The 12,354-nt window shown below is 45.2% G+C and overlaps 1 protein-coding gene across 3 annotated transcripts in view; it reads right to left on the bottom strand.

Moving 5' to 3' along the window:
• The window catches only part of LOC140410571 (structural maintenance of chromosomes protein 6-like), a 166,782-nt gene that overhangs the window by 36,695 nt on the left and 117,733 nt on the right, over positions 1-12,354 (bottom strand). For all 3 annotated transcript variants that reach the window (XM_072498831.1, XM_072498833.1, XM_072498832.1), the window contains exon 25: positions 10,480-10,632. In XM_072498831.1, coding sequence (XP_072354932.1) covers positions 10,480-10,632 — 153 coding nt within the window. The remainder of the gene's footprint in view (positions 1-10,479; positions 10,633-12,354) is intronic.

Genomic DNA, 12,354 nt, shown 5'->3' on the forward strand with positions numbered 1-12,354 from the left:
CAATCGAACCCTTGGCGATAGTCCTGCGGGACACAAAAAGCTGGAAGGGAATCCTGAGAGGAAACAGAGAGCACAGAGTCTCACTCTATGCAGATGACCTGCTACTCTATGTCCCGAAGCTACAGGAGGAACTGAAGACAATACTGCAAATACTGAAAGAGTTTGGAACCTTCCCGGGCTACAAACTTAACCTGGGCAAAAGCGAGACATTCCCAGTGAACCCAAAAGGGGGAGGGACAGAGCTGAAGGGGCTCCCATTCAAAACGGCCCAGAACAGATTCCGTGGGGATCCAAATAGCCAGAGACCCGACACAGATCCACAAGTGGAACCTGACCAGCCTGGTGGAGGATCCTCTTCTTGTTCAGATCCATCCCGGTCTTCATCCCCAAGGCCTTTTTCCAAAACATAGACAGGCTAACCACGGCGTTTGTGTGGGGTGCAAGAACCCGAGAATTCCCAAACCGACACTGCAATGAGGGAAAGTCAGAGGGGGCCTGGCTCTACCGAACCTACAATACTACCACTGGGCAGCAACGACAGAAAAAGTGAGGGGATGGGTACATGAACCCGACACAGATTGGGTACAAATGGAGGAGGCATCTAGTAAGACATAGAAGCCATAAGACATGGGAGCGGAAGTAAGGCCATTCGGCCCATCGAGTCCACTCCACCATTCAATCATGGCTGAGTTCAACTCCATTTACCCGCTCTCTCTCCATAGCCCTTAATTCCTCGAGAAATCAAGAATTTATCAACTTGTGTCTTGGGCACAGCAGCACTCCCATCCTCCACAACAAGGTACACAACGAGCCCAGTGATAGCGGCCACGCTGAGAACGTGGACCCAGTTGAGACAGCACTTCGGGATAACCAAAATGTCCATTATGGCCCCCATCTGCGGCAATCCCAGATTTCCCCCAGCCATGCTAGATACCACCTTCAAAAGATGGAGGCGGGATGGGGGCACACTGGTGGTCGGGGACTTCTATGTAGGGCGCAGACTGGCGACACTGGATGAACTGACGGGGAAGTGGAAACTAGCAAGAGGACAGGAATTGAGACACCTCCAAATAAAGCACTTCCTCCACAAAGAGACAATAGGGTACCCCAGGGCCCCAGAAAACACACAACTAGAGGACCTGATAGGCACAAGCAGCAAGAAAGGGGGGACTATGTGGGAAAATATACGGACAGCTACTGGTCAGAGCCCGAACACCATGAGACGGGACCAGACAAAAATGCGAAGGACGAACTGAGGACAGAGGTAGGATGGGGACTCTGGAGCGAAGCACTGAGCAGGGTGAGCTCCACCTCCTCCTTAGACCATAAGACATAGGAGTGTAAGTAAGGCCATTCGGCCCATCGAGTCCACTCCACCATTCAATCATGGCTGATTTCAACTCCATTTACCCGCTCTCTCCGTAGCCCTTAATTCCTCGAGAAATCAAGAATTTATCAACTTCTGTCTTAAAGACACTCAACGTCCCGGCCTCCACCGCCCTCTGTGGCAATGAATTCCACATACCCACCACTCTTTGGCTGAAGAAATTTCTCCTTATCTCTGTTCTAAAGTGACTCCCTTTTATTCTAAGGCTGTGCCCCCGGGTCCTAGTCTCCCCTGCTAATGGAAACAACTTCCCTACATCCACCCTATCTAAGCCATTCATTATCTTGTACGTTTCTATTAGATCTCCCCTCAACCTCCTAAACTCCAATGAATATAATCCCAGGATCCTCAGACGTTCATCGTATGTTAGGCCTACCATTCCTGGGATCATCCGTGTGAATCTCCGCTGGACCCGCTCCAGTGCCAGTATGTCCTTCCTGAGGTGTGGGGCGCAAAATTGCTCACAGTATTCTAAATGGGGCCCAACTAATGCTTTATAAAGCTTCAGAAGTACATCCCTGCTTTTATATTCCAAGCCTCTTGAGATGAATGACATTGCATTTGCTTTCTTAATTACGGACTCAACCTGCAAGTTTACCTTGAGAGAATCCTGGACTAGGACTCCCAAGTCCCTTTGCACTTCAGCATTATGAATTTTGTCACCGTTTAGAAAATAGTCCACGCCTCTATTTTTGCACTGAGTGCTGAATTTGGTGCATTTGAGTGCGATAGTGAGAGTTTGGTGACCGAGGGAGTATAAGGCTTCATTTTTATCTAAAGTTTAGTCTTTCTTTTATTTAGTTAATTAACTTAAAAGTTGCTGTTTGGTTTAGAAGAAGGTGAATTTTCAATAAGCTTTAAACAGGCTTCTACTTGTAGGCACTTGCAGCTGGAGCTTGTTAATTAGTTAATTGGATTAGGCCAGTTTTTCAGAGGCTAGATTCACAGTATAAAAGTGATCCCCTACAGTGCAGACTTTGTTTGCACTAAGTGCTGAATTTGGTGCATTTGAGTGCGATAGTGAGAGTTTGGTGACCGAGGGAGTTAGGTGAGGAGGGAGTAAGGTGCTCCTTTCATTTTGTTTTCGACATTTCCGCAAAGAGTGCAAAGAGAACCAGGAGTTTACAGAAAGTGTAGCTGACTGGGAGCAGGGTCGGAGGGCGGAGATCTAGTTAGTCCACAGGGCAGCTATATTCTGTCAGGTAAGAGGGGATGGAGGCTAGGCCAGTTACATGCTCCTCCTGTAGGATGTGGGTGGTGAGGGATACCACCGGTGTCCCCACTGACTATACCTGCGGGAAGTGCACCCAACTTCAACTCCTCAAAGACCGTGTTAGGGAACTGGAGCTGAAGCTGGATGAACTTCGGATCATCCGGGAGGCAGAGGGGGTGATTGAGAAGAGTTACAAGGAGGTAACCACACCCAAGGTACAGGACAAGAATAGCTGGGTTACAGTCAGGGGGAAAAAAAACAAACAGGCAGAAAGTGCAGGGATCCCTCGTGGCCGTTCCCCTTCAAAACAAGTATACCGTTTTGGATGCTGTTGGGGGGGATGACCTACCGGGGGAAGGCCCTAGCGGCCAGGTCTCTGGCACGGAGTCTGGCTCTGGGGCTCAGAAGGGAAGGGGGGGAGAATAGAAAAGCAATAGTTATAGGAGATTCAATGGTTAGGGGAATAGATAGGAGATTCTGTGGTCGCGAGCGAGACTCCCGGAAGGTATGTTGCCTCCGGGTGCCAGGGCCAGGGATGTCTCGGATCGTGTCTTCAGGATGCTTAAGGGGGAGGGTGAGCAGCCAGAAGTCGTGGTGCACATTGGTACCAATGACATAGGTAGGAAAAGGGGTGTGGAGGTAATAAACAAGTTTAGGGAGTTAGGCTGGAAGTTAAAAGCCAGGACAGACAGAGTTGTCATCTCTGGTTTGTTGCCGGTGCCACGTGATAGCGAGGCTAGGAATAGAGAGAGAGTGCAGCTGAACACGTGGCTGCAGGAATGGTGTAGGAGGGAGGGCTTCAGGTATTTGGATAATTGGAGCGCATTCTGGGGAAGGTGGGACCTGTACAAGCAGGACGGGTTGCATCTGAACCAGAGGGGCACCAATATCCTGGGAGGGAGGTTTTCTAGTACTCTGCGGGAGGGTTTAAACTAATTTGGCAGGGGAATGGGAACCGGATTTGTAGTCCAGCAACTAAGGTAGCCGATATTCAGGACGCCAAAGCGTGTAATGAGGCAGTGGGGAAGGGAACACTGACAAAGGAGAGTACTTGCAGGCACGGAGATGGGTTGAAGTGTGTATACTTCAACGCAAGAAGCATCAGGAATAAGGTGGGTGAACTTAAGGCATGGATCGGTACTTGGGACTACGATGTGGTGGCCATCACGGAAACTTGGATAGAAGAGGGGCAGAAATGGTTGTTGGAGGTCCCTGGTTATAGATGTTTCAATAAGATTAAGGAGGGTGGTAAAAGAGGTGGGGGGGAGGGGTGGCATTATTAATTAGAGATAGTATAACAGCTGCAGAAAGGCAGTTCGAGGAGTATCACCCTATTGAGGTAGTATGGGTTGAAGTCAGAAATAGGAAAGGAGCAGTCACCTTGTTAGGAGTTTTCTATAGGCCCCCCAATAGTAGCAGAGATGTGGAGGAACAGATTGGGAAACAGATTTTGGAAAGGTGCAGAAGTCATAGGGTAGTAGTCATGGGCGACTTTAACTTCCCAAATATTGAGTGGAAACTCTTTAGATCAAATAGTTTGGATGGGGTGGTGTTTGTGCAGTGTGTCCAGGAAGCTTTTCTAACAATGTATGTAGATTGTCCGACCAGAGGGGCAATATTGGATTTAGTACTAGGTAATGAACCAGGGCAAGTGATAGATTTGTTAGTGGGGGAGCATTTTGGAGATAGTGACCACAATTCTGTGACTTTCACTTTAGTAATGGAGAGGGATAGGTACGTGCAACAGGGCAAGGTTTACAATTGGGGGAAGGGTAAATACGATGTTGTCAGACAAGAATTGAAGTGCATAAGTTGGGAACATGGCTGGCAGGGAAGGACACAAGTGAAATGTGGAACTTGTTCAAGGAACAGGTGCTACGTGTCCTTGATATGTATGTCCCTGTCAAGCAGGGAAGAGATGGTCGAGTGAGGGAACCATGGTTGACAAGAGAGGTTGAATGTCTTGTTAAGAGGAAAAAGGTGACTTATGTAAGGCTGAGGAAACAAGGTTCAGACAGGGCATTGGAGGGATACAAGATAGCCAGGAGGGAACTGAAGAAAGGGATTAGGAGAGCTAAGAGAGGGCATGAACAATCTTTGGTGGGTAGGATCAAGGAAAACCCCAAGGCCTTTTACACATATGTGAGGAATATGAGAATGACTAGAGCGAGGGTAGGTCCGATCAAGGACAGTAGCGGGAGATTGTGTATTGAGTCTGAAGAGATAGGAGAGGTCTTGAACAAGTACTTTTCTTCTGTATTTACAAATGAGAGGGGCGATATTGTTGGAGAGGACAGTGTGAAACAGATTGGTAAGCTCGAGGAAATACTTGTTAGGAAGGAAGATGTGTTGGGCATTTTGAAAAACTTGAGGATAGACAAGTCCCCCGGGCCTGACGGGATATATCCAAGGATTCTATGGGAAGCAAGAGATGAAATTGCAGAGCCGTTGGCAATGATCTTTTCGTCCTCACTGTCAACAGGGGTGGTACCAGGGGATTGGAGAGTGGCGAATGTCGTGCCCCTGTTCAAAAAAGGAACTAGGGATAACCCTAAGAATTACAGGCCAGTTAGTCTTACTTCGGTGGTAGGCAAAGTAATGGAAAGGGTACTGAAGGATAGGATTTCTGAGCATCTGGAAAGCCACTGCTTGATTAGGGATAGTCAGCACGGATTTGTGAGGGGTAGGTCTTGCCTTACAAATCTTATTGAATTCTTTGAGGAGGTGACCAAGCATGTGGATGAAGGTAAAGCAGTGGATGTAGTGTACATGGATTTTAGTAAGGCATTTGATAAAGTTCCATGGTAGGCTTATGCAGAAAGTAAGGAGGCATGGGATAGTGGGAAATTTGGCCAGTTGGATAACGAACTGGCTAACCGATAGAAGTCAGAGAGTGGTGATGGATGGCAAATATTCAGCCTGGATCCCAGTTACCAGTGGCGTACCGCAGGGATCAGTTCTGGGTCCTCTGCTGTTTGTGATTTTCATTAATGACTTGGATGAGGGAGTTGAAGGGTGGGTCAGTAAATTTGCAGACGATACGAAGATTGGTGGAGTTGTGGATAGTAAGGAAGGCTGTTGTCGGCTGCAAAGAGACATAGATAGGATGCAGAGCTGGGCTGAGAAGTGGCAGATGGAGTTTAACCCTGAAAAGTGTGAGGTTGTCCATTTTGGAAGGACAAATATGAATGCGGAATATAGGGTTAACGGTAGAGTTCTTGGCAATGTGGAGGAGCAGAGAGATCTTGGGGTCTATGTTCATACATCTTTGAAAGTTGCCACTCAAGTGGATAGAGCTGTGAAGAAGGCCTATGGTGTGCTCGCGTTCATTAACAGAGGGATTGAATTTAAGAGCCGTGAGGTGATGATGCAGCTGTACAAAACTTTGGTAAGGCCACATTTGGAGTAGTGTGTACAGTTTTGGTCGCCTCATTTTAGGAAGGACGTGGAAGCTTTGGAAAAGGTGCAAAGAAGATTTACCAGGATGTTGCCTGGAATGGAGAGTAGATCTTACGAGGAAAGGTTGAGGGTGCTAGGCCTTTTCTCATTAGAACGGAGAAGGATGAGGGGCGACTTGATAGAGGTTTATAAGATGATCAGGGGAATAGATAGAGTAGACAGTCAGAGACTTTTTCCCCAGGTGGAACAAACCATTACAAGGGGACATGAATTTAAGGTGAAAGGTGGAAGATATAGGAGGGATATCAGAGGTAGGTTCTTTACCCAGAGAGTAGTGGGGGCATGGAATGCACTGCCTGTGGAAGTAGTTGAGTCGGAAACATTAGGGACCTTCAAGCAGCTATTGGAGAGGTACATGGATTACGGTAAAATGATATAGTGTAGATTTATTTGTTCTCAAGGGCAGCACGGTAGCATTGTGGATAGCACAATTGCTTCACAGCTCCAGGGTCCCAGGTTCGATTCCGGCTTGGGTCACTGTCTGTGCGGAGTCTGCACGTCCTCCCCGTGTCTGCGTGGGTTTCCTCCGGGTGCTCCGGTTTCCTCCCACAGTCCAAAGATGTGCGGGTTAGGTGAATTGGCCAATGATAAATTGCCCTTAATGTCCAAATTGCCCTTGGTGTTGGGTGGAGGTGTTGAGTTTGGGTAGGGTGCTCTTTCCAAGAGCCGGTGCAGACTCAAAGGGCCGAATGGCCTCCTTCTGCACTGTAAATTCAATGATAATCTATGATTAATCTAGGACAAAGGTTCGGCACAACATCGTGGGCCGAAGGGCCTGTTCTGTGCTGTATTTTCTATGTTCTATTCTTTTTTCCAAAGTGCAAGACCTCGCACTTGCCCACGTTGAATTTCATCAGCCATTTCTTGGACCACTCTCCTAAACTGTCTAAATCTTTCTGCAGCCTCCCCACCTCCTCCATACTACCTGCCCCTCCACCTATCTTCGTATCATCGGCAAACTTAGCCAGAATGCCGTCAGTCCCGTTATCTAGATCGTTAATAGACAAGGAGAACAGCTGTGGTCCCAACACTGAACCCTGCGGGACACCACTCGTCACCGGTTGCCATTCCGAAAAATAACCTTTTATCCCAACTCTCTGCCTTGTGCCTGACAGCCAATCATCAATCCATGTTAGTACCTTGCCTCGAATACCATGGGCCCTTACTTTACTCAGCAGTCTCCCGTGAGGCACCTTATCAAAGGCCTTTTGGAAGTCAAGATAGATAACATCCATTGGCTCTCCTTGGTCTAACCTATTTGTTATCTCTTCAAAGAACTCTAACAGGTTTGTCAGGCACGACCTCCCCTTACTAAATCCATGCTGACTTGTCCTAATCCGACCCTGCACTTCCAAGAATTTAGAAATCTCATCCTTAACAATGGATTCTAGAATCTTGCCAACAACCGAGGTCAGGCTAATTTGGCCTATAATTTTCCATCTTTTTCCTTGTTCCCTTCTTGAACAGTGGGGTTACAACAGCGATTTTCCAATCCTCTGGTACTTTCCCTGACTCCAGTGACTGTTGACACATCATCACCAACGCCTCCACTATTTCTTCAGCTATCTCCTTTAGAACACTCTGATGTAGCCCATCTGGGCCCGGAGATTTGTCAATTTTTAGACCTCTTAGTTTCTCTAGCACTTTCTCCTTTGTGATGGCTACCATATTCAACTCTGTCCCCTGACTCTCCGGAATTGTTGGGATATTACTCATGTCTTCTACTGTGAAGACTGACGCAAAGTACTTATTCAGTTCCTCGGCTATTTCCATGTCTCCCATCACAAAATTACCAGCGTCATTTTGGAGCGGCCCAATGTCAACTTTTGCCTCCCGTTTGTTTTTAATGTATTTAAAGAAACTTTTACTATCATTCCTAATGTTACTGGCTAGCCTACCTTCAAATTTGATCCTCTCTTTCCTAATCTCTCTCTTTGTTATCCTCTGTTTGTTTTTGTAGCCTTCCCAATCTTCTGACTTCCCACTACTCTTTGCCACATTATCGGCTTTCTCTTTTGTTTTGATGCATTCCCTAACTTCCTTTGTCAGCCATGGCTGCCTAATCCCCCCTCTGATAACCTTTCTTTTCTTTGGGATGAAGCTCTGTACTGTGTCCTCAATTACACCCAGAAACCTCTGCCATTGCTGTTCTACTGTCTTTCCCACTAGGGTCTGCTCCCAGTCGATTTTCGTCAGTTCCTCCCTCATGCCCCTGTAGTTACCTTTATTTAACTGTAACACCTTTACATCTGATTCTACCTTCTTTCTTTCAAATTGGAGATTGAATTCGACCATATTATGATCACTGCCTCCTAAGTGCTCCCTTACTTTAAGATCTTTAATCAAGTCTGGCTCATTACATAACACTAAGTCCAGAATGGGCTCCAACACAAGCTGTTCCAAAAAGCCCTCCTGTAAACATTCAATGAATTCCCTTTCCTTGGGTCCACTGGCAGTATTATTTACCCAGTCCACCTGCATATTAAAGTCCCCCATGATCACTGTGACCTTGCCTTTCTGACATGCACTTTCTATTTCGTGGTGCATCTTGTGCCCCTGGTCCTGACCACTGTTAGGAGGCCTGTACATAACTCACATTATGGTTTTTTTGCCTTTGTGGTTCCTCAACTCTACCCACACAGACTACACATCATCTGACCCTATGTCGTTTAGTGCTAATTAACAAGGCAACCCCGCCCCCTCTGCCCACCTCTCTGTCTTTTCGATAGGTTGTGAATCCCTGGATGTTTAAATGCCAGTCATGAACCCCCTGCAACCATGTCTCTGTGATGCCTACCACATCATACCTGCCAGTCACAATCTGGCCACAAGCTCATCTACCTTGTTCCGTACACTGCGCGCATTTAAATATAGCACCTTTAATTCTCTATTGACCGTCCCTTTTTGCTTTCTTAGTGTGGTGGACCTTGGTTTACTGAGCCTTTCCATACACTGTGTCATATTTTGTGGGATGGGGACTATCGTAACCTCTCCTGAGTTCTGTCTTTTCGTGCTTTTTTGTATTCCTAAGCAGCTACGCTTCCCACTGATTACTTCACCTCTTGGTTCCCTGACTTTCCCTTCCCCCCCAATCTTTAGTTTAAAGACTCCTGCGCAAGGCTAAGCCTAATGCAGCTCAAAGTGGTGCACAGAGCGCACCTGACCAGAACCCAAATGAGCAGGTTCTTCCCGGAGGTGGAGGACAAATGTGAACGGTGCCAGAGGGGCCCGGCCAACCACACCCACATGTTCTGGGCCTGCCCCAGACTTGCTGGGTTCTGGACAGCCTTCTCAGAGGTAATGTCCAAAATGGGGAAACCACAAGAGAAGAGGAAGGGTGCTGAAACCAATGGGGGGAGGGGAGGAGGAAGGGGGTGGGATATCATAGATCGATCCAGAGGACAGCAAAATGTACGTATAGTTAGTCAAATAAAGGACAAAACAAACCTCTCTGTAAGATGAAGCAAATTAGCACAGGCAAGAAAATGTAATGTATATAAGCAACAACTGTTTATAAATATGAGAAAAGCCAATAAAAAGATTTTCAAAAAAAATAATTGCATACGAGAAACTAGGACAGGACTGTGACAAAGTTAAAAACTACATGTTGTGATTAGCCAAAAGATTAACTGAGGCTAAACTTAAGCATACCATGTAAACGTCAAACAAGGTTGTGGGGGGTGAGGGTGATGCCATGCCTATTAATGGCAATCTTCGGGGTATCAGAGCAGCCAGAGCTACACATGGGGAAGGGGGCCAACGGCCTTGCTTTCGCTTCCCTAATCGCACGCCGGAGAATCCTGCTCGGCTGCCGATCGGCAGCACCGCCCAAAGCTTCAGACTGGCTCGCTGACCTCTCAGAATTTCTCCACCTGGAGAACATTAAGTACGCCACCCAAGGGTCAGAGGAAGGTTTCCTGGATACTTGGAGGCAGTTCGTTGGCCTGTTCAAAAACCTGTTCGAGACCAGCAACGAGGAGTAAGGGGAAAAAAAGATGAAGAACCAAAGGACTGCGCAACCCGGGGGGGGGGGGGGGGGGGGGGAGAGAAGAGAAGAAAAATGGATAAACCACAAGAGAAGAGGAAGGGTGCTGAAACCAATGGGGGGGGGGGGGGGGGGGAAGGGGAGGAGGAGGGGGGAATATCATAGACCGATCCAGAGGGCAGCAAAATGTACATACAGTTAGTCAAATGAAGGACAAAACAAACCTCTCTGTAAAATAAAGCAAATTAGCACGGGCAAGAAAAATGTAATGTACATAAGTAACAATTGTTTATAAATATGAGAAAAGCCAATAAAAACATTTTCAAAAAAAAAAAAAAAAATTGCATACGAGAAACTAGGACAGGACTGTGACAAAGTTAAAAACTACATGTTGTGATTGGCCGAAAGATTAACTGAGGCTAAACATAAGCATACCATGTAAACGTCAAACTCATCTAGACAACGGAAAGGAGATTCCATGGTGTCCCACAGAGAAAGGATGAAACAGACAGTTGAGAACGAGCGTTCACCACCAGAAAGCGATCGCATATCACTGAGTGCTGCCTTGTCTCCCTCTCCAGGTTGAACCTTTAATAATTAAGGCATTTTAAAGAGGATGAAACACAAATAAAGCCAGTATTTAAAAAAAAAAGGATAAAAAAACAAATACTAAACCAACTCTTTCAAGCAGCTCAAATCTTGAGCAAAAATGGATTACAACCTATACGTCAAGCAACATAACACTTGTTGGGGGGAAAAAACTGGCCTAAATGTAACATTCCCACACAAAAGAAACTTCAAATTGCTTGGCATCTCAGGTATCCCTCTTCAATTAAGGAATTTTTTCCTTCAAAATTCTGCAGGATAGTTGCAAAATGAAAGTCTTCACAAACAACCAATTATGGGCATGGCTTTCAGATGTGTTATATTAATTTTGTTATGGGGCTTTTCGATGGTCATTTTCTTCATTGCTGTAAATATTTAAATATACAGATAGTTAGCAGGTGACCTTTTGTGTTGCTGCTCAGTTTATGGAAATAGCTTGTTGAGCAAGTATTTCTCTTACAAGAAAATGCATTTCCTCTTGCCCAACTTTCTTCATTTGTTTTAATTGACTTTTTTATTCTTCCTTTGAGCTTTGTCAATTTCCCTACAAGAGTTCAAAAGCAGAAGTGTTTGCAGATCTATTTACATTTGGATCTGCACAGTACTTTGCACTCTTAGCCTTTTTACCCATACTTTGTCTCAGTTAAGGCTTCCTAATGGTTAATAAGTCCTAAGAAAATTAGAAACATCAGATTTAATAATGGTAGAATGGAATTATAGGACTTGACACCCATCAGTCTCTAAAGTAAACATTGACCTGTCAGTCCAAGTATCAGGAGTGTGGTTTCTTTTTTCCCTATATTATGCTTCCAGAGAGCTACTTTGGCTATTAATCAACATTCATTATTTCCTATACGCAGTGGATGGAAGGAGGAAAGCCTAATTTCTGACGAGTCATTTCATTAGTTCAGACCCAAAACAAAGGATGTTTGGACTTTTCTCTGGTATAAAATCCCTGTCAATAGCCATGGCAATCAAACATTTAGGGAATCTGATTTGTGCAGGTGAAAGCTATCTACATGCCCAAGACAATGGACTAAAGAAATCTGATTAATAGGCAATTTATTTTTCAAAATCTCAAGTGTATTGCTAATTTGAAATTTGAACTAAAAATTAATTTAATATTGTAACAAAACAGGATGCAACAGACATTTGTCACGCTTCCTACTTAAAATTTATTAATGCCAGGCTAAATCATGAGTTTCCTTTATTAATCATGCTGAAATAATTCATAGCAAGTAAAAACTTCCCGAACAACATTTGAAAAATGCATCAATTCAAATATAGAATCCAGTGTTGCTTTGGCGCCCTCTACAGTCTCAAGCCCATCTCTTTTCAAAATTATGGAACATCAGATCTCCGAGTGGGAGGGCATGCCCTGTGGTTTCTCTTCCCAACCGTATAGATATGGCAAGGATAAATTAGTCAAAAACTACATAATAATGATTTATTTTAATGCTCAATTATATAGTTGTAGAACTCAAGGAACTAATTTCACAACACAGGAAAAATCAAACCAAAGGACAAAAGTGAGCCTGCAATAAAAAAATTGACTGAAAACTGGAACAAACTGATCATTTTTAGTAGCTATCTTCAACTGAAGTTTCACACTTTCCTTTGGCTGAAGACCAATATGTATCAGATATGTAATCAGATAGGAGCTTTGGACTTGAAAGGAAAATCAAACATTTTTGTCAACAAATA

The sequence above is a fragment of the Scyliorhinus torazame genome, chromosome 4 (assembly GCF_047496885.1).
Source record: "Scyliorhinus torazame isolate Kashiwa2021f chromosome 4, sScyTor2.1, whole genome shotgun sequence".
Classification (NCBI taxonomy): Eukaryota; Metazoa; Chordata; class Chondrichthyes; order Carcharhiniformes; family Scyliorhinidae; genus Scyliorhinus; species Scyliorhinus torazame.